General features: G+C 36.1%; 1 protein-coding gene across 2 annotated transcripts in view; it reads left to right on the top strand.

Annotated features, from left to right (window-relative positions):
- cwc27 (CWC27 spliceosome associated cyclophilin) overlaps nucleotides 1-23,051 on the top strand; it is a 48,692-nt gene that overhangs the window by 746 nt on the left and 24,895 nt on the right. For both annotated transcript variants that reach the window (XM_051909854.1, XM_051909853.1), the window contains 9 exons: nucleotides 257-353; nucleotides 479-591; nucleotides 761-904; nucleotides 2,474-2,572; nucleotides 2,667-2,767; nucleotides 4,532-4,601; nucleotides 4,699-4,778; nucleotides 5,299-5,326; nucleotides 5,413-5,552. In XM_051909854.1, coding sequence (XP_051765814.1) covers nucleotides 257-353; nucleotides 479-591; nucleotides 761-904; nucleotides 2,474-2,572; nucleotides 2,667-2,767; nucleotides 4,532-4,601; nucleotides 4,699-4,778; nucleotides 5,299-5,326; nucleotides 5,413-5,552 — 872 coding nt within the window. The remainder of the gene's footprint in view (nucleotides 1-256; nucleotides 354-478; nucleotides 592-760; nucleotides 905-2,473; nucleotides 2,573-2,666; nucleotides 2,768-4,531; nucleotides 4,602-4,698; nucleotides 4,779-5,298; nucleotides 5,327-5,412; nucleotides 5,553-23,051) is intronic.

The raw sequence follows: 23,051 nt of genomic DNA, 5'->3' as shown, positions 1-23,051 counted from the left end.
TTCACAGCAAAATATCAATCAGATGACAGAAAACATGTAGTAGATTGTGCGTAACAGGTATTCAACTAAAGTTTTGAATCTGTTGATAATTTACCTTAAGAAATCATGTATCAAATATGATACCATTGGATTTATCTGGTTAATTTGAACTATTTTTGCTGTCTCTCTATATGAAGCAAACTTCTTGAAGCACAAAAAATGTTGTGTCTTGTACAGTCACAATAAAGCGATTGAATTGAACTGATATATCTCATAGGTGTTGCTGAAGACCACTGCAGGTGATATTGATATAGAGCTCTGGTCTAAGGAAGCGCCCAAGGCATGTAGAAACTTCACTCAGCTCTGTATGGAGGGTAGGTGGCATCATTGGTAAAATTTGCAGATATAAAATGAAAGGTATTTGCTGTGATTTCAGTTTTTTTTTTTTTTAAATCAAATACCTGCACTATTCTTCATAAACACTGCTTTTGTTTTGCAGGTTACTATGATGGCACAGTCTTTCATCGTGTGGTGCCAGAATTCATTGTTCAAGGAGGTGATCCGACGGGCACTGGAACAGGCGGGGAGTCCATCTACGGTCGCCCTTTCAAGGTTGATCTTGATTTTGTTGATTAGAGTTGGGTTTTTTTCAAGATTGAATTAATGATCTGCAATCATTATTTTTCAGAATTTAATTAAGCACATATGTTTTTATAAGAATGTGCAGGAAAGCATTGTAAATGTTAATGTAGTTTAAAACAGTTTATCTTTTTCAATGCAGGATGAATTTCACTCCAGATTACGCTTCAATCGGAGAGGTTTGGTTGCTATGGCAAATGCAGGACCTCATGATAATGGGAGCCAGTTCTTCTTTACTCTTGGACGGGCTGATGAACTTAACAACAAACACACCATTTTTGGAAAGGTGATGTTTTGCAAAGTGTTCAAGAAATCTGCTTGCAAGTGTATGCCTTTATGACCCATTTAAAGGGACAGTTCACCCAAAAATGAAAATAGGCCAGGACTTTCTGCAAAAATACACTACTGTTCAAAAGTTGGGGTCAGTATGATTTTTTTTTTTTTTTACAGAAATTGATAATAATAACACAAGTTTTTGGTGCAGCAAATCAGCATAGAATGATTTCTAAAGGATCATGTGACACTGAAGACTGGAGTAATGATGCTGAAAATTCAGCTTTGCATTATAGAAATAAATATAAATATATATAAATATAAATATATTGAGTTTCTTGAAAATTGTCAGAGATTTGGCTGGATAGGGTTGGGAAGATCAATCCAGCAGTAAGAAACAGTGAATGAAATGTTCTTGAGAGTGATTTTGTGCCTCTCTGTGATGGTACCACGAGGTGTCGCTCCCTTACCGACCTCAGGCTTCTGGAGGGCACTTAGACTCATAAGAGAGAGAGAGGAGATAGGAGGGTGCGTAACTCGTGGCTGTTTTGTATGCAAGCATCAATGTCTTGAAATCGGTGTGAGCTGTAACCGGTAGCCAGTGCAGAGAGATAAAGAGAGGTGTGACATGGGCTTTTTTGGGTTTGTTGAAGACCAATCTTCGATTGTACATGTTGGAAGGTTTGATTGCACATGTTGGAAGCATGTAAACCTGCATGACGGTGCTGCCATTTCAATGTGTCTTTGAAGATCCAAGATTACCCCAAGATTTCTGTCTGATCTTGTTGGGATTATTGTTGCTGAACCTAGCTGGATGGTGAAATTGTGCTGTACTGATGGAGAGGCTGGAAAGACGAGAAGCTCCGTTGAGTTGCAGGTGATGTTCTTTCATCCATGCCGAGATGTCCACCAGGTAGTCTGAGATCTGTCCAGAACTACACCCGAAATCAACTGTTTGCATCATTGAATCATTTTCCTGTTATCACTGTAAAGCTGCTTTGAAACAATCTGTAACGTATAAAGCGCTATATAAATAAAGGTGACTTGACTTAAAGCTGTGTCATTAGCATAGCAATCGTAGGAGAAACAATGTGCCTGCACAGCAAAAACGTGAGACACAAGGTCAGTGGAATGAAAAAACAGCACAAGGTCTAGAGACATGTTATTAAAATATTTTTTTTAAAGTTGAACTTCTGTGTTTTTAGAACACCGTTTCATTCGTGAGATGCTGCAAAAGATATGAGCGCAACGGTTAAAGATGTCCGTCTATCACGTGTTTACATTGAAAAATGATGGAAAAGTAGCACAGTGGAATGGAAAAACTCGTTCTGTGTGAACGACCCCTTGGTGAGGAGAAGAGGCTTCTTTCAGAAACATTACAAAATCTTACTGACCCCAAACTTTTGAACGGTAGTGTACAGTAAAAGAAATTTCATCTTTGGGTGAAGTGTTCCTTCAAGTCTTAAACATTTATCACTTAATATTGGTCAATGTTTTTTTTAAATGCCTTCTTCAGATTTATTTTTTGTCACATGTGTTATTGTCAAAATGACAGTTTGTCTGTTTTTGTTTTTTGCTGCAGGTCACAGGAGATACTGTCTACAACATGCTCAGGTTAGCAGATGTGGAGTGTGACAATGATGAACGGCCACTCAACCCACACAAAATTCGATCCACAGAGGTTTGTTCAGTCCCCTGAATTGGCTTTAGCATTTTAATTTTATTGACCTTTGTTTTCATATGCAGTCATTGACTGGTCTTACATTCTTAAACAGGTCCTACATTCTGCCTTTGATGACATCATTCCGCGTGAAATTAAAGTGAAAAAAGTAAAAAACAAAGAAGAAGGGAAGAAATCACAGTCCAAAGCAACCAAGTATGCCACTTTCTTTCTTTCATGTATTTAGATACCAGCATCAAAGACAACATGACATAAGCATTCACAATGCATTTAACATCTATCAAGTGATGTATTCCAGTGGTTCCCAACCTTTTTGACTCCAATTCCCCCTGTTATCCAAAGCAATAATTGAAGGCCCTCTCATATAGGCTAAGATATTTTCAGCATTTCTGCAGTAATTATGACAAAAGCTGTGTGTTTATACATTTTTTTTTTTGTTAACAAAAACTTTGATATGTAAATAAATTATAAATTAATTAGCCATGATTCATTTTTTATGATTCCAGAAGTTTAGCTATCGGGAGGGGGGAAAAAAGGAAATATGTAATCAATATTACATCGAGTGTTATTTTATTATTATTTATATAGTATTATATAATTTAATCAATTTTAAATTGGCTTTTATTTTTATATTTTCAGTTTTTTTTAAGTTTGTTATAGTAGTTTTGTCATGTGTATTTGTAATTTTTATCAGTTTTTTTTTAATGTTTCTATATAGCTTTAGATTATTTTTATTTCAGTTTTAGTAACTTTAGCGCTTCAACTTATTTTATTTCCATTAGATGCAAAGGCAACATTTCTAGTTTTCATTTAAGATTTTTAATATATTTCTTAAATTTTTTTATATATAATAAAAACAAACAATATTTCATTTTAATTTTAGATTTTTAGCATTTTAATTTAGGTTAGAGTTAGATTATTTTGAGATATATTAACTCTTTCCCCGCCAGTAACGGAATTTTCAGGCAATCCATGTTTTCATTGTTTTATGATAGGGAGTGCAATTACACATCTTCTGAAAGAGTACAGAATCTCCGGATCAAAACACAGGCAAAAAAGGAGCAAAAACAAGTGATGAAAAGCATTGCTTTTGCACATTATAGTCTTTGGGGGAAAAAAAAAGCTTTTTGTTCAAAATGTTGCTTTTTTATGAAACTTACCCACATTCAAGTGTTGAGTTGATAACATTCAACTTAAATGTTAAATGTTCATTCTTTTTTGAATGTTCAGATCTTCATACAACAAAATATTCTGGGGGAGCATGAAATTTTTGTGCAAATTATCAAAAACACTGGCGGTGGCTGGCAACTTTAGTTTTAGCATGGTTACTGCGAAAAAAGATTCTTATTGGATTGTAAGACCACTTTTCTTTGCACATAAGCAAAAGGCAGCCATCTTAGGCGCCATCATGTAGTCAACTTGGAAAAAAAAAGACGCTGGTGGGGAAAGAGTTAATAATAATTTATGAATTTAAATACTTTTAAGTCATCCTGCAGTGCCCTTGGAAGTTTCCTGAGGCTTCCTATTGGGCCCACGGCCACCTCGTTGAGAACCGCTAATGTATTCTCAGATGAATATATAACTAAAAATAATGTTGATATTTGATTTTATCCATTAGTGGATTGTGGAAAGTCAGCTGTGACATTATGATTCTTGCAAGCACCCCTATAACTATTGCTCTAAACATTAAACTTCTGGAAATCATTCTGCACTTTGGACCGCAGACATGAATAATACATCAAATCATGTAGATTGGCAATCTTATCAAAAGCAGTCAGACTTAAGGATGTTAAAAAATCCAGTATATTTGCAGAAAATAAAGGGTCTATCTTTATTTTTATTATTATTATTATTATTATTTTAACTTGTGATTAGATTTGTTTTTGTTTAATTTTGTATTTTGATGCTGTACAAAAATGTTTCCACAATTTAGTGTTAACCAGGGAAGTTTTATTACAGGAATTTCAGTTTGTTGTCGTTTGGAGAGGAGGCAGAGGAAGAGGAGGAGATGGTCAATCAAGTCAGCCAGGTAGCTTTGTGTCCAATGACAATATTCTTCTATGGAGGTGATTATTCATGTGTTGGAAAACGAGCAGTAGGTGCTTTCAACATGTCTTTTCTTGCAGACCATGAAAGGGAAAAGCAAAAGCAGTCATGACCTGCTGAAGGATGATCCCAAGTTAAGCTCTGTTCCAGTCATTGACAGGTCAGGAAAAAAATCCCTCCGTCTTCACATGAATAGTTCCTATTTCTATTATGTAATGTCATGATATATTGATGATACATTAGCTTAAGCATGCAGATGTAATCCATAATTCCATATTTATACAAAAAAGTTTCATTAAATTGTTTTATATTAATATTTTGAATTACATTTTATTTTTATATTTTTAGTTTAATTTTTAGTCATTTCGTTATGTGTTTGTCATTTTTAAAGTTTTTTTTTTTTTTAACATTACTATTTGGGTTTAATTTATTTTTATTTCAGTATAGGTTTTTATTTATTTCTAGTTAATAATTTTGGCCCTTTAACTTAAACTTATTTCAGTTTATTACCAAGGCAACATTTCTAATTTTCATTTAGTTTAAGTTTTTCAGCTAATATTTGTTTAATTTTATTTCAGCTTTATTTCAGTTAACAGATTTTTTTAAAAATAGTTTTAGCTTTAGTTAATAATAACCCTGGTGTAAATGCAATTTTTGTTTTGTTGTTTTTTTATGTAAAGGAACCAAAGTGCCGGAGATGATTTTGAGGTACGTTCTCTTTGATTTGTTTTCCATTCAGTGATTTCTGATGATGTCATGCTGTGATGTAAGTGCGTGTCTGTTATCCACTACAGGATGCAGACGATGATGTGGAGGACGACAGCGATCGTGAATCGGAGAGAGAGAAGGTCCGAGAGAACATTGCAAAGAAACTGAAGAAAGACCAGATGGATGAGAAGACCAATCAAGAAGTGGTGAAAAAGACCTCTCGCAGGTAAGCTATTCGCTTCTCTTCTGATGATGTCGTTTCCACTTATTACACAATTGACATTCAGTATTTAATAATGCTTATGTATTGTACTTCTGAAATGACATTCACACAACTGGAATCATTTGTTTTCAGTGAGAGTTGGTGAGTCAGGTTGACAGCAAATGAGCAATGTCATGTGGTGATTACAAATAGAAGTTATTATGTTAAAGAGGACCTATTACGCTTTTTGACATGTTCAACTTTCTTTAGTGTGTAATGTTGCTGTTTGAGCATGAAAAAGTTATTCTCTATATCATTAAGCACTGTTTCTGAACTGCCTGAAACGCCTCCATTGTAGTCTTGAGTTTTCTTCCGGGAACGAATGTCACAATAGTCCTCATTTAAATAATTCCCGCCCAAGGCGTACACAAAATAAAGGGCGGGGCCTGGTGGAAAATTGCGTTTATTGTAAGGGGCATGACATTTCTGAAATGTGCTCGAAGTGGTTGTCCAATCACAACACACTGGTCCAGCTGTCCAATCAGAGCACAGTGTGCTTTTCAGAAGGAGGGGCTTTATAGAGACAGAATCTAAAAAGAGCATTACTGACAGACTGGGAAGAGAGGTGCTGCATTTTCAGATGCCACCTTTAGTTTTTAGCTCAACTGTCACGGAGTGGAAAGCACAGGATTGTGGGATATCAAAGGTACCAAAGGATACATCTATGCTACCTTCAAAAATCGATGAAGGTATCTCAGGAGACAGGAAATAAAGCTAACATTGGATTCGGATGTACCTTGATGCCTTCCTACCTTGGAATGCATCCTCCGAAGGCAGCATTTTTAAGCTCCTGGATGCAGCCAAGGTCTTCAGGATCAATAGAAACTATCATGAAGTTGTGTTTGAGCTAAACTCTGCAGGATTTTGGTCCTCCAGAAGCAGGATTGGTCAGTGCTGCTGAACGTACTGTGGATAGAGCATTTAAAGTGTGTCCAGCAGAAGGCACTGTTGGTCTGTAAAGATCAGACGCACATTCTCTCCAGGGATGTGGATGAGTTCCTTTGTAATTAGTGTCACAAAATGCTTTATGTGTTCTTTGTGTTCTTCTAAACTGGGCTGCAGCCCTGTACCTCTGTCTTTTTTAATAGTTTTTCCTATTCCAGGTTAAGATGACAACTTTAGTTATCTATTAAAGTTATCTAACACTTTAATATTTCTACTTATTTTTTTAGGAATTAAACCCTTATTGATATTTTATAAGTTTCTACATGGCTAGTAAATATGATATTGATTGGTTGATACAGATTTTTTATTTATTTATTTATTTTTTTTAAACAATCCCTACTTTGAAATGCATAGTCTATTTCCAGTCAGCATTGTGTCTGGCAACCTGAAAGAGACTTTTGAACTTAATATGGACAGTTAATTGCAAAAAAAGTGAGAAGAGTTGATACTTTAGTGATATTACAAATTACTTTAGTGTATTGTTTATATAATGATTTTAAATGCCTTTTTACCAAAACAACTTATGTGCAAAATGACTTTTTTATTTACAAAATTGATTAGAACGTTTGAACATCTGAACGGTTTGTAAACAAGTTTTAAGAAAGCGCAGATTCGGAGTCTTGATACACAGGAGTCTTTAGTCACGTTTCTAAAAGTTTAACTATTTTAACTTGACACATCATCTTAAGAACTAAAAGCTCCTGCGAGAATAAATAGAGATGTGATCAATGCTGTTAAAGTTGACCTAACTTTAAAAAAAGGTATGAACCTAAAGTAATAACCTATTACAATCAATTTGTTAATTTAAACTTAAAAAAAACAACAACTTAAAAACAACTTGTTAAATGGTAAAATGTTAATTTAATGAGTAACAAGCAGTCTATTGAATTTACAAAATATAAAAAATTTAGTAAAACTAGAGGCAAATATATATCCCTGGTTGGCAGATATATCAAATCCAATAGTTTCAGTGAGATAGATACACATACTTCACCACAGAAATCTCAAACATGGTGATGATCAACAATTGTTAGTTTAGTAAAAATATGAACTCTGAACCACATGACAGCTAACTAACAGTGACAGCTGCAGCAGCATAAAAATGATATATTTTTTAATAATGTTACCATATTTTTTAAGCTGCAATGCATGCTAGAAATTTACACAACATTGTGCCATGTAAAATTGTTTGTTCAGGTAGGGTTGGGACAACATTTGGACATGTTTTGAACAAATACTTGTATCTAACTAAAGCTGGGTGCACACTGTAGGATTTATAATAGTCCTTTACGATTGTTGCTTGTCAGACTGTACGAACATCATCCCCGCTGTAAGCCATGTTACAATGTAAGATCTCAGTTGTCATTAATGTCAGACTGTACGGCAGTCAAGACTCGTTAAATACGGATGCATGCAAGAAGAATCGTCCGGAGTTTTACATCATCATGTTCGGTGACGGTGAGCTGCATTACCTGCAGGATTGAAATTTTTTATTAACTTAGATTATGTAAAAATCATTTGAAATTAATGAATGAAGACTTGTTTCGTCCATTGTTTTTGATCGAATCTCCTCAAATACATTTTAACAGTCACTGGTCGCCACCTTCTGGCATAATCTATCATACAATCTTTATTTGAAGCGTAACATTAGTTTCAAAGGTCAGTTACTCATTTTGATCATGGCTGCCGCAACATCAGAGTTTATATCCAGACTATAACTTTTATCCCAATACTTTAGTTAATTAATATTTGCAACACAGAAATATAGACTACTGTGATGTTGAAAATACTGTTAGTGAAGTTGTTTCAAACATAAAGCTTACATGAGTGCTGCTGCGGATCAGCGGCAGAGCAAAAGCAGGTTTAAATATTCTGGTGTGATCGTAATTTCAAAGGTTTAATAGACATAGCAGAATCATTATCATATAGTAATAAGATCGTGTGTGTATTTGTGATCTTTTAATGATTATTCGTGCATACAAATGAGCTTATAGCCTATGTATTTTTGTAAGTCATATTTGTACCAGACCTCAAAAGAAACCCGGGCCAGATCCATGACTACAGGATCATACCGATGTGTCAGAGGTGAATATATGCAGGTTTTAAAGTGTTTAACGGTTTCTTAACATTTAAACATGTTATCACTTTTGGAGAGAACCAATAAAAAAAAATAAAAAAAAACAGGAAATAAAATATTTAGAGATGACCATATTATATTCCAAATATAATGCTGAAAATAATAATGTAAGAACCATTTATGTTAAATATGGTCTGAAAAGACTACAGAGTGGAAAAGTATGGAATTTTGAAATGGAAAATGTGTAGGAACCCTGATCAGAGGAATCTTTTACGATTCACAAAATTTGTCTCAGATGGCCAAATCATGGCCAGAATTGAACAAAACAACTTTTGTAGGAAACATGTTTAGTGTATTCTTATTCAGTTAGCACAAAATAATAAACTGACTCCTCTTACTAAAAACATCTTTGCTTCACATTTGTTAGAAAAACTTTTAGCAGATTTTTTTTACAGACACCTGTCTGCATTTATACATAAGCAACATTTTAAATAAAATTGTGAAGATTGAATCCAAGAATGAGCAGTATTTTCACAGATATAGTCAGTAAATAAACCGGCAAAATATCAATGACCTTTTATAGCACAAAACTATCGTAGTTTTCTTAATATTTGTTATTTAAGGTGGTTTAGTAAATGCAACAGAAATTGCTTTAGTGTTTTAAAGGGAGTGAAACTTCTTGTAGCATGTTTTAGCTCTCTAAATGGCTATAATGAGTACTGGTAACCACAAATTTATTTTTGGCGCTAAATTTCGGCTAAAAAACCACAGGTGCCTCAGAGCAAAAATACATAAAGCTGACAATAATGGTTGAATACACTGAGGTTTTTTTTGTCAGTCAGCTCATTGTGATCTCAGCGTGTTGCTGGTTGACCAGACGTCTGATTCCTAAGGTGCTAAAGACTAGTGACACCTGCAGTCAACCAGAACCGTGGCACAGTTGCTCCTCATCCTCAGTGGATCCGCTTCAGTGGACACAGCCAGGTCCCTCAAGGTGAAGGAGATTTCTGACTCTCAAATCAAATGACTCTGCCACAGCAGGGGAAAAAGGCTCTCTCTTGCCAACCTGGCAACCCCAGCACTGCTATTCCTGTCCTGAGACCATGTCATTTTCTCTCTTACATTAGAGAAATTAATTGTAAACATGCTTCTGGAATATTTTTTTTTTTTATTTGAAAATTGTTTGAATGTCTCTGTCGATGCAGCACTTCCTTAGAGAGCTGTTGTTGACTTTGCTCTCTGCCCAAAGATGCTTCATTTCATCCTTGCATTTATTTTGCTCAATTACAAAAACAGAGACCCTGCTCAGGGTTGGTTGGAAAACTCTGAAACAAATGAGGTTGATGAATCCCTGAAAAAGAGTAGCATATTTCTATGGTACCACAAATAATAGCTTAAAGGTATAAGCTGTCTAGTTCTGTGAAGGGCCAGTTATTTTTTCAAATTTAATAATGTGCAAAGTAGAACTGGCTGAGATTATTGTTTGCCTGTTCAAAACTGGCTGCAATGATGTTAGGGCAGGGGTGTCCAAACTCGGTCCTGGAGGGCCACTGTCTTGCAGAGCTTAGCTCCAGCTTACCACAACACACCTGCCTGGAAGTTTCCTGTATGCCTAAAAACCTTGATTAGCTGGTTCAGGTGTGTTTAATTGGGGTTGGAGCTAAACTCTGCAGGACAGTGGCCCTCCAGGAGCAGGATTGGACACCCCTGTGTTAGGGTGTTGTGAATCATTGTTAGGACGTTGCTATGAGGTTACTAGGGTATTCTGGGTGGTTGCTATGTCATTACTTATAAAAAAAAAAAAAAAAGTCCACCTCCAAGTCCCCATTTGACGTGCTTGTTAAGCTAATAATTAATTTTCATCTTGTGGCTGATAACCGATATTCTGTATTAAGTGGACGTTTACACGACAACGATGCACTAAAAATGTAAAAGTTTTTTCTTTGCATTTATGTACAGACTACAACATTGTCAAAATGTTTGCATTTTCAGTCCCCCAAAATGCTGTTGTCGTGTAAATGAACGGCCAAAACGCATAAAAAGTTTTCCGTTTTTGAAAACTGTCATGTAAACAGTACCTTAAATTCTATACTACTTTATCTAAAAAAATAAATAAATGCTAAAATTCAGTTTATGCATCACAATATTATAATGTAATTATTTATTTTGAGATTTGCAAAAGATTGTTTAACAGTGTTATATTAATTTTATGTGTGCGTTAGGCCACGGCAAATGTAATAAATGTAAAAATAGGTATGAGCATGTTCTCTGCCATTTAAAAGTTTGGGGTAAGCAAAAGATTTTTTCAGCCAGGATGCATTAAATTTATCAAAATTGACAGTAGAGACAGTTATAATGTAACAAAAGATTTCTGTTTGAAATAAATGCTGAACTTTCTATTCATCAAAGAATCTAGAAAACATCCACAAAAATATGAAGCAGCACAACTGTTTTCAACATTGATAACAATCAGAGAAATTTCTTGAGCAGCAAATCGGCACATAAGAATAATTTCTGAAGGATCATATGACGCTAAAGTAGTGTTAATTTCGTTAACGAAATCTATGACGAAAAATGTCTGTCGGCGACCTTTTACTTAGACGAGACGACGCTGACGTCATTAAACGATAACTGTGACTAAATCCGCAGGGAATATCATAGACAAAAAAGCTGAGACTAAAATGTAGTTTAAAAAAAAACTTTACCAATATCACTCTGTTTTTGTCGAATAAAAAGAGGATACAAAACCTTACAGACTGCTGTACAAGCCTCTGCATGCTTTTATACTTTTGGTTGCCAGATGTCAAGATTTTAAATCCCCAAAAAAATAGATTTAACTTTTAGATTTTTTGTTTGTTTGTTTGTTTAACATCTTATGGCATTTAGATACATTTTATTAGAAAGTATGTGTCCAGTAGAAGAATATAGAATATTAGCAATCACTATGTTAAATGGTCTAAATGTATTTTTATAAATTTATATAATCTGTGGAAGGCGTAGGGTCATAAAATGTTCATCTAATCGTTATATTCGGTCCGAATGAAATAATACGACGTCCTAGCTACCTCTCAACGTGTTTTTACATACCCTTGCGCACCCCTGTTCAGCGCAGACATCATATGTCTATTGCTAGCCTCTCTGATAATGTCATATTGTACCTTTTAGACATAAACGACTGTGTTTACGAAGATACTTGCAAAGACAGGCATTTTGACACATAAGTGTGTGTATTTGACCGTTCAGGACCGTTCGCTGCTTATTGCGCATGAGTGGTTTCAAATCACTTGTTCTTATGTAAATAGCGAGGATTAAAAACACATTGTTTCTTGAGACCGCGTAATAATTCCACACTGGTGATGACGACTGCAGCGCTAAAGTCTGACGTCATCAATTTGTGAGCGTTTGGTGAGGTCGGCCTATTTTAGTGACTCCCGATCGAGTCATAGAATGTGATTATCGGCCGATCGATCGGAGCATTCATAGTGCTTTTAGGTGAAAGTGCAGTAACTCTGATGAAATGTAAAAATAAATTTGTGGAATGACAACAATCGTTGTTTAATTTTAAGCAAAATAATTATGATTATCAGTTTAGCCATTATGGAGCATGACAAAGTTTTCATTGACTAAAACTAGACTAAAATTCCCAGACATTTTGTCGACTAAAACTTGACCAAACAAAAACAGGACAAGGTTGACTAAATATGATTAAAACTAAAGTACATTTGACACAGAACTAAGAATAAGACTAAATAAAAAAAATAAAAAATAGCTGACAAAATTAACACTACAATGAAGACTGTAGTAATGATGCTGAAAATTTACCCTTTCATCACAGGAATAAATTACATTTTAAGATATATCAAAATAGAAAATTTTAAATTGTAATAATATTTCATAATATTACTGTTTTTACTGTATTTTTATCAAATAAATCTAAACTTTGTTGGTAGGATCTAACACTGATAAATTTGTATATAAAAAAAAAAATCTGTAATATCTGCCACTAATCAGTATGGTATGGTTATGTTGTAAATTACTATGTAAAATGCATTTGTTGAAAATTGAGTATAATTATGATCTCAGTAAGTAATAGAGCTAATACTTGTTCCTGTGCAGGACAAGTTACGTGGCAAAGTTTACTATTTTAGGCAAGGAGTTTGATTGAATCCCAGAGCATGACCAAAAGTTAATATATTATAATGCTGCTGAAACTCTCAGAAATGCCTTAGTTTTATGTGAGCTTATAGAGTCAAATTACAAGGTGCAAAACCTATTTGAAGAAAGATCTTTATCTCATTTTTGTCTTTAAAACCCATTTTCCAAAGCCTCTCATACCAAGACCCATTGTCACAGTTGCATCTCTTTCATGTGATCCTTGAAATCAACGTGTGACCTTTGAAAATGGGGGGATTAAAGGATTCATAACCTCACTGACTGAGGCGCAAAAGATGGAGAACCCTTCCCCGCACGCCCTCTTTTCTGGAAGCACACCTGCCTTATCTCACCATCGGTCGTTACGTGTCTGGATAATTTTCCGATCATAATAAACATGCTCTTTTCTTTTTCTACATAATGAAGTAATGGCCAAACCCACCGAGTCTCACAGCTTTGATTGACAGGAAGCAAAATGCAGAAAGACTGTAGTATATTAAACACAAGCGTGGTGTTTGGCTACAAGAACTGTAACCCAACACAGTGGTTTGTCTTGGCTTGCAATCAAAGCGTTGGCTGGTAGGTAGAGTGTTGGTGCAAGACAAAGGGAGCATTGTTGCAGCCCAGAGCTCTTTCCCACTCAGGCTTACAGGAGCTTTTAGGTGAAGAGAGAAGCTTTGGTTGCCAGTCACCTGGAAGGAAGCACAGGCTGTAGGAAGGATCTGATGTTGGTTGGAATAAGTCTATGAGGCTCGAGCTGAAATCTAGCTCCTCTGGATCCATGTCTACTGCTTTAGATAGTATTTCATTTCCTGGTTGGCTATCTGTGTTTTTTGGCTTGCTTCAGCATGGTTTAAAAGAACGCTTCTGGTATTCTTGCTAATGAAAATCGTAATATTTTTTGGGGTGCTACAATCAAACCATTTTTTTTTTTTCTCTGATATTTATTACATTTAACTTTTTTTCCCCCCAAAAAGATATAAACACTTACCACTGTCCATATCATTGGCTTAAAGTGGCATTGATGAATAAAACAGCATGCTTATGGGAGTCCCGACATCACGACATATGGTAGCCACCACTTGCACTAACCCCGACAGGCCATAACAGGGCATAAAGGACAAAAAAAGTGCTTCCATATGGCTTCCATTGGATATAGCCATACACTCTTAATATTTTCATTTAAACCCGAGTGATAGACCACAGCCACAATTCAAAAGAGAAAACTATGAAACCTTGGAGACTTTTTTTGCAACGTTATCTAGCTAACATTTTGTATGCATTTATTAAATATATAATGCAATATTATGTATTTTAATACAAATTTAACTGTTATTATTAGTAGAAGTATTAGTATTATATACTAGTAAATATTTATAATATGAATTAAATGTATAATAACAGTTTGCATACATATATTTAACTTATCTACCTGTATTTAAAATACACTTATGTATTTAAATATGTACAAAGTGTGTATGTGTGTATATATATATATATATATAATATACTGTACGTAAAAAAAAAATAATAAAAATTATGATATGAATCCTCCAAACCATTGGATATTCTTATGTGGACTCATGTCATTATCTGCCTTTCAAGCGCCTCTGGATCATAATGGAAGATTTTACTGGGTTTGTTGAGGTTAAACGTCTACACAATCGAAAAATCTCTTTCAAGAGAGTCCGAACCGCAATTATGCACCAAAGATGATGACTTTTGTGTGAAGTGGCACCTGTCAGTTGTCATCCGTCATAATCCGATGTTTTATCAGCCTCTCAGTAAAAGGTCACCCGGATCAGTAAAGCACTGGCCCTTTTTGTGTGGAGGCCAAAAGGGATCATCTAATTCTTGGCAGCTGTGCCACGGATCTGCAGGTTCATGGATCTCCAGCCCGCTGAGCATGTGTGCCCTTTTTAAGGGCAGTCTGACAGAACGGCTCCAGACTTCAGCATGTGAGGCTCTATTGATGTTCAGCAGAGCAGAGCTAAGAAGTGACGGAGCATCTCTGTATTTGTTCACCATTTTAAATTAACGAACCAGAAATAACCATGTTTTGTTTACTTAATCAAGTTTTGTAAAAGTTTTTCCCTCATGTGACACAATCACAATCTTTTTTTTTAAAAGGCTCATGAAACTAATTTTTTCCTTGACATTTTGACATATCTTAATATGCTATGGGAATTATGTGTAATAGCATTTATTGAAACTAAGCTTCAAAAATGACTCGTTCTTGACTTCCACAATTAAAATAATACAAATATATGAACACACCGTACACATTTACACATCAATTGGCTTAGAAATTTTGGCTAGATATGCTGAGGTAATGAGCAGGAAAATATGTTGGAAAGATTATCAGATCTCATACAATTTTAGTGTGCAGTACCTGCTGCTTTGCAGTTCCTTTTTAAGTATCCCAAGGAATCTGCAATATTTTAACAAGGTTTCTGATTATTTCAGTCTGATCTTAACACTTTGAGTGCCACATTTACAATGTTTGAGTAGAATGATTTAATCATTTTCTGTTTGTCTACGCTTTGGATTAGAAAAAATGTTGCACCTGAAAAAATAGATTTAACTTTTAGATTTTTTGTTTGTTTGTTTGTTTGTTTGTTTAACATCTTATGGCATTTAGAGACATTTTATTAGAAAGTATGTGTCCAGTAGGAGAATATAGAATATAGAATATTCCACCAGTTTCACAGACAAGTCTTAAGCTAGTCCTAGACTAAAATGCGTTTTTGAGCTGTTTTAACTGTAAGTAACTTGTTCTGACATATCGTAAAATATGTCACTGCCGTTGTTTTGTCTCAATATGCACACCAGTAATGTTTTTTTTCTTGTGAACATTTATAAAAAGGATTTAAATGCCTTAATTCAGGGGTGTCAAACATACGGCCCAGGGGCCATATGTGGCCCCCAAAGGTGTCCAATCTGGCCCGGGGGATGATTTTAACTATAATAAAAAAAAAAAAATAGAGATGCACTAGTTCACTGGCAATAAATCCAAATGTTTTTTAGTTTTATTTTGGTCAATCTTTATTCTGGGCTTGCAAACAAACTGCTTTGTAATAATTTCCCAAAATTTCATTTGTGTGAAAATATTTACAAAGTCTGTAAACAGGACGTTAACGCTGAATACGGACACAAACAGGACAACAGTACGCGCCAGCAGAGAAAATACTCTACCATGCACAAGCTCACTTTTCACGAAAAATAGGAAGAATAATATAAATATTGAATTTGGGTTGATATGAATGTATCTCTGAAGGGAACTGTCTCCAGAAAAGATGGCTTTTCCTCTTATCTACGTATAAAGTAGTAGCCTATTTATAAATGCAGCTTTGTGTATAGCAGTAACCATGAAAACGCTATATCACTGCTGTTCCATAAGCGCCACCTACTGTCAGAGATTGAATTTGTATTTTCATTCAGCCCCTCTGCTGATTTTGTTTTGTGCAGGTGTCTTATGTCGCATAATTTCACAAAGCTAAAGTCAGACCATGCTGTTTTTGCATTTAATCTTGAAATTATTAAAATTAAAACTGCTCATGCTCGTGTACATAACATTTTTGTTGGGATTTTTGGGATTTTGTTGGGAATGCAGTGTTTGCCTCTAATATCAAAGAGCTACACATATTTTTTGAACAAACCACGAATAAATTTCTGCAACCAGTATCAGAATCGGCCAATTTGCTAAAATTGCAAAATTTGCAATTTTCTAAAAAAACTGGAATTGGCCATGAAAAATCAAAATAGGTGCATCACTAATAAAAAATATTAAATAAAGCATTATTTTAAAAATCAAATAGTATTTTCGCTGTAGAAACAAATGCAGATTTAAAGAGCAGTGTACTAGTTTTCTTGCAAATTAATTTATTGTTCATATGTTTAATATTAATGCAACTATCAGCACACTAAGGTTTTTTTTAAAAAAGGTAATTCGGCCCGCACATGGTCAATTTTTTTTTCCAATCCGGCCCTCAGCCTAAAATGAGTTTGACACCCCTGCCCTAATTGAACTAAGGCCAAATCCTGGTTTAGGCTAAACCCTGTCTGTGAAACCGGGCCATAGAGTTTTGTCTTTTCTCCATTGTGAATTTTAATTTAATTGAGTGTGTTATAGAATCCCAAATGCTTACTAATGAACTATAATTTCACTTCCAGCAAGTACTTAACGTTTGCTAGCTTTACTTGTGATGATACACACATTCTTGCAGTTTGGAGCTTTAGTTGTGGTAAAATTTGTTAATTTGTGAGCAAACTAGTGGTTGTAGGATGCAGTATATACGCAGTCTCTGTGTTATGGTTACAATTTCTGTGCTCTGCCGCTTATGTCATGTGTTTGGCCACCACTTGACTCATCAACTCCATCATTAATATTTATTATGGAACTCCGTTCTTCAATTATTCAGTCTCCTTTCTAAAACCATAGGTAGACTTTACATTTGAGTCAGAGGGAGACCTGGAAAACTAATATTCTTAAATATCCTCCTTGAAATGTGATATCATATGATTATTATACACCGCCTCTGCTTTAACAATCTGCTTCAAGACCTTGAAAACATTTGCCCTCTCTTCGCAACACTGAGATTATACTGCTTGATTATAAAACTCTGAACCGTGCGTAAAAGTCAAAGTCAGTAGAGAGTGGAGCTCAAGGAACAGTATTTCCACTCCTGCAAAGCGTGAGGAGCCACTCTGCATCCGTTTTAGAAAAACAGATCAAAAACGACCCGCTCACAAGAAGTTTTTGGACTGCAACGGCAGGCTGGTGGAGGGGCGAGGGTTAAATGTTGAAGTCTCGATTCATGAGAAAGATTGGTCGGTGGCCAGTCACTTTGTGTGCTTTCTTTATGAAAAGTAAATCATCCAGAGCTCCCCGGGTTTCGCTTATTTGAATTGTCTGAATGAGCGACAATCGCTGGCTGGTCTGGAGAGCCGTGAGTGACGACAAAGTCTTTCCTCCACTCCTCAGACTTTAAATGTGTGCGTCAGGTCTCGTCCAGCACTTCATCACCAAACGTCTGATTTGTGAAATGACGGTCTCTTCCCTGCTGGCGGGCTGAGAGGGTTTGGTGAATGGCTGTCATTGTGCTGGCTGAGGGGGGATGTCTGTGCCCTCTGGCTGATGAGGCCGCAAGACAGTGGGCACACTTTGGCTCCTCTTCAAAGAGCTCACTCGTTAATAAACTCTCATCCCCTCCTCCTTTTATCACAAGGACACTTTATCACACTGTTCTTTTCTTTTCTTGAGTTAACAAATACCTTTTTATCTCGCTCTGCTGTCTAACAAGGGCATATCTCACAGCTCTGCTATTTTAAACAGCCCATCACACTTCAGCGAAATAGCACAGCTCTTATTAATAGCTGTGCTATTTCAGTCAAATTGCCTAATTTTCTAAATGTCAGGATCACAATTTCTTTGTTTATACAAATGGCTTTCTGCGGATTGTTTGGCTGTTGTTTTGTGTCTTTTACTTGATTCTGTACATTGACACTACTTGATTTTCCTTTCTTTTTTTGTACTTGTCGGTTGAGGACATTTACTTGATGCACAAAAGAATTTTAATTGTTTGTTAGTTTTCTTGAGTATTGGGGTGTAAGAAAATATCGATACACATGAATATCGCGATATTATGTTTGGCGATACTGTATCGATTCTCAAAAACACTTTATCGATATTTATTTATTTATTTAGATCCAAGATTCGTGGCTTTGTGTTCGGTTTAAACCACAGACTGTATAAACCCAACCGCTAGATGTCAGTGTTATCTCAGAACGTAAAGTGACGCGTAGCCGGAGAAGCGCAAGGTGCATCGCTAACGTTAGCATTAGCAAACCCAGCTCACAAGACGATGGAAATATTCCGCTCCCGCGGCATACAGAGCTGAAGTGTGTGGCTCATTTTGGCTTCAACTATAAAGAACCCACTAAGGAGATCGACAAGAGTCAGTTGTTTGCAAAATAGGCCATGTTAAAATCCAAAACTCGGGAAACGCATTGAATCTGAGAGCTCACTTAATATCCCGATGCTGAGAGAGGCGTTCGATAGAATATGTAGTATGTACTGCACGCTCTCCTCTCGGTAACAAAATAAACACACAACAAAAATGACAGCGGTGACAGAATTAAGAAAGCATCTGATCATAGCGATGTGAATATGTTTGCACCAGCTCTGTTCAGCAATTCAGTGAAGTCACGTTTATTTAAATAGCACTTTATACATTAGACTGCTTTATAAAGCAAGCAGCTTTACAGTATTAAATATAAAACAAACAGATATTCAGTCATGAAATGGACTATGCACTAGTTGTTAAATAGTTTAGAAATTAAAAACTGCTATACTGTGAACTTTTAAAACAGACACCTAAAGAATCCTGCAGTCACTTTACTATTTTCCCTTAGATTGCATACAATAGTGATATAAATGCAAATGATACTGCATTGATTAAATAAAATAAAGTTGTTTGTAAGGTTTTATGCATATGGTGGTGTTTTTATGACCGTTTTTTCTAAAATTACATCCTTTTTTCTAAACAAGGAACATCGCAATATATCGCCTTTCTTACAGTATCGCAATACATCACAATATATCGTATCGTAACCCCTGTATCGTGATACGTATCGTATCGCCAGATTCTTGGCAATACACAGCCCTACTTGAGTATAAGTTCAGTTAGTGAGTTAGGCCTAAAACATACTCAAGTACATGAATGCAAACGCTTCTAGCTATGCAAGCTCGATTTCACAACACACTGTTTTCTACTATCATGGCAGAGCTACCGTTTTTAAAAGAATCTTTCTGAGACAGTTAAAATTAATGTCTACCTGAATAATAACACATCTAATGTGATATCGTCACAAACATGGTCACTTTGCTTATTAAATGAATGTGGTAGAGATGGACTCCACCTGAAGAACAAAAGGATATTCTGAGGAATTTGTTGAGCCCTGAGGAGTAAATTAGCAGGTGTTCCTCTCTCTTTGCATTTTTCTCAGCTTTCTCCAGTGGCAATCTGGCTGAGGGGCCCATTGTGTTGCTGTTGCCTAGGAAATGCTTCTCTTGTTTAGTAAATGGTAGCATGTCCAGGCAAGCAAAATTATCACTTAGTTGGAGGTGTTTCCCCATATGGCTTGCTCATTTCCGACCAAGGGTCAATGTAGGCCTCTAATAGATAACTCTTTACCCTTGTGGAATCTTCCCGTCTTTTCTTGCCGAAATGTGCATTTGTTCATTCCAACACAATGAACGCTATTAAAGGAACACTAAAGGGAATTTTCCTTTCTGTACCATTAAAGCACATTTGAGCAGGTGGGCAACTATTAATTTTTAGTCATGTTTCTGAAGCCTATCCATGACTAGTCAGGACATACCCAGCACGTGGTAAAATTAATTGACTAATCATGCCAGAGCTTCAAAAAAAGGACAAAAACCCATCATAAAACACCATAATTGTGATCAGAGTTGTGCACTACATTCCAGATCTTGTGAAGCCATATGAGAGCTTTGTGTGAGAGACCAAAATCGAAGTTGCCCTCCACCCTAGCCAGGGTTGATTTCAGTTAACTATTAAGCACCTGAACCAGCTGAGATGACCTGTACTCTAACTCTCTGTCACCTTAATGGTCCTTGAACTAACAAAACATGTGCAGGAAATGAGAATGTCAGCTTTAACCAAGACAGAGGGCTTTGTAATAATCTGGTTATCCAAGATCTCCAGCAGTGGAACGCTGTTGAGTAACTCCGCTGAAGGTGATGCACTCTTTTCAGGATTGGGGACCTAAAGAGGAGAACAAATGAATACCACTGTCTATGGGGTTGCCTTTTACCTGAGCTCCCAAACACTAGAAGAGGTCCTCTACAAGGACCTCGTTTTAACAACCTTTAAAACGTCCACAATGCCATATGCTTGTTCCTTGAGAACCTAGAAACTAGGAACCTGAAGATTGGGGACCCGAGGTTCAACAGAAGTAACAGAAGAGAGCTGCCAGAGAGAATGATTGTCAGCTGAGAGGAGCAGATGGATGGAACAAAGGCAGTCATTGTTACGGGCTTGAATGGCTCACGTGTTTCTGGGCTGGAGGCCCAGGCTCTGCAGCTTACCTGTGCTTTGTAGCCATGTAAGAATCTGGCATCAAAACTTAGCTGTCAATTCCTATGAAAATATTATTATACCCCAATAGAAGATGCTGTCTTGGGAGCTGCCAGAAGATTCGGTTCTCTAGAAGGCAGCTGTGGGTGGGGGCAGTGTTTGTACATGGAAGCAACTTCCTCTCATCGAGTTGAGCTTAGCAGTTTATCTACAAGGACCTCACACCTTGGAAGTGTGTGTCTGCCTGGGCCTGTCCTTATCAGCTGTCCTGTGACATCTGCATCTATTGTCTGAACAAGAGCACTGGCTGCAAGATCCATTTTTTGGGGGGTTAAATTACCTCAGATGTAAGACCAGTTCAAACAAATTTGATTACCACATGCTTGTTTGGACAGTAGAGACAATGTTTTTGTTTTTTTTCCTGTAAGCTACCATGGAGCATGAGACGACAGGATGTCATCTTGTAGTAGTTGCTCCATTTTGGGTTCAAACATTCAATCCTCATTGAGCAACTAGAGGTAAAGTGCCTTGCTCACTGGCAAATTTTAGTTCATTGATTGCCCCTGTGTGGTGTGCAATCTTATATTTTATACATATGGCAAGATCTTTTAAAGAAATGATCAACTGCTCAAGTTTATTCTTCCATGCAACATAAAAGATGTTTCATGCTGTGACATCAATAAGTCATCATTCACTGACTGTCTTCCCCACCAATTCATATCTCATTAGCACTTACTCCTATTCAAAGTGGCACATCGTGTTCAGTTACAAGACATGCAAGATTATTGTCAAGCCTACTCTTGTGGTTGAACTTTTGAACCATAGTTCAATTCCACCATTTTGGATTCACAAAATCTTCTTAACTGCCATTAACTTCTTATTTTCTAACTTAAGAATAACGTTCAGAATATTTTGTATTCACAAAAGCATGTCTTTGGAATGTTCTTGTTCTAAAAACAAAGATTTTCTTAAAAATGTTCTTAATGTTCTCAAAAATCATCTTAAGTAATCTCTTAAAGGGATAGTTCACCCAAAAATGAAAATCCTGTCATCAATTACTCACCCTCATGTCGTTCCAAACCCGTAAGACTTTGGGTTCATCTTCGGAAACCCAAATGATGTTTTTTTTTTTTAATAAAATCTGAGTGATTTCTGTACCTCCGTTGACAGCTCCGCAGCTACCACTTTGACGCTTCAAAAAGTTCATAATAATTCATGTGAATAAAGCGGTTTAGTCCAAATTTTCTGAATAGACACAATCGCTTTATATGATAAACAGATTTAATTTAGGCTTTTATTTACATATAAACATTCATCAACACACATCAGTTATGGTAAATGGAAGCTCAAGCATGCTTGCTTGACGTGCGAGAACCAGTAAGGTTCATTCTCGTGTATTACGCAGCACGTTTGAGCTTCCTCAAGAACCAATGAGGTTCATTCTCGTGCGTCAAGCATGTACGGTTGAGATTCAGTTTATGTTTGCTGTTCAATGTTTATATGTGAATAAAAGCCTAAATTGAATCTGTTCAGCATATAAAGCGATCATGTCTCTTCAGAAAATTTGGACTACACCGCTCAATTCATTGTATTATTACTTATTATTCGATGTATTATTTGCTCCCAAACTTTAACTTTAGCATTGGAGCTAGATGAGGACAGAGTCAGCATTGTTCACAGTGTCATATCATATCAGTGTCACTTGCCATTAATTGGATGATCATCAACAGCAGTTTACTTCTACAAATTGAGCCAAATTGCTTTCATACTAATTCTGAATGGATCTGGAGTCTGCATGAATTGATATTCCCCATTTTTCAAGTGGACTTGTGTGCGGTACTTTGATGCCGTAGCTTTCTGTTGTCAATTTGAGAGCACAGATTAGGTTCACAGCCATGCTAAAGACCATAATAAGAGCTCACTGTTGGAGTTCTCTGGAGTTGAGGTGTATCGGTTCAGCCACAACATCCCTTCTTGAGGTGCCAGAACCCTGGACTGTCTGGACACCGTGCTGAACTCTTGATCTAACAAGGCGCCACACAATTTATTAGAGATTTTTATACTTCTAATGCACATATTTGTTTCTGACACATGTTGGAACACTATGCCTAAGATAATTGTTGGTTTTATTCCCGTTTTATGTGAACACACACAATCCCCTTGTTAATTGTGGAATGAGAAACTTAA

The sequence above is a fragment of the Ctenopharyngodon idella genome, chromosome 10 (assembly GCF_019924925.1).
Source record: "Ctenopharyngodon idella isolate HZGC_01 chromosome 10, HZGC01, whole genome shotgun sequence".
Taxonomy (NCBI): Eukaryota; Metazoa; Chordata; class Actinopteri; order Cypriniformes; family Xenocyprididae; genus Ctenopharyngodon; species Ctenopharyngodon idella.
This window is presented reverse-complemented; position numbering and strand designations above follow the sequence as displayed.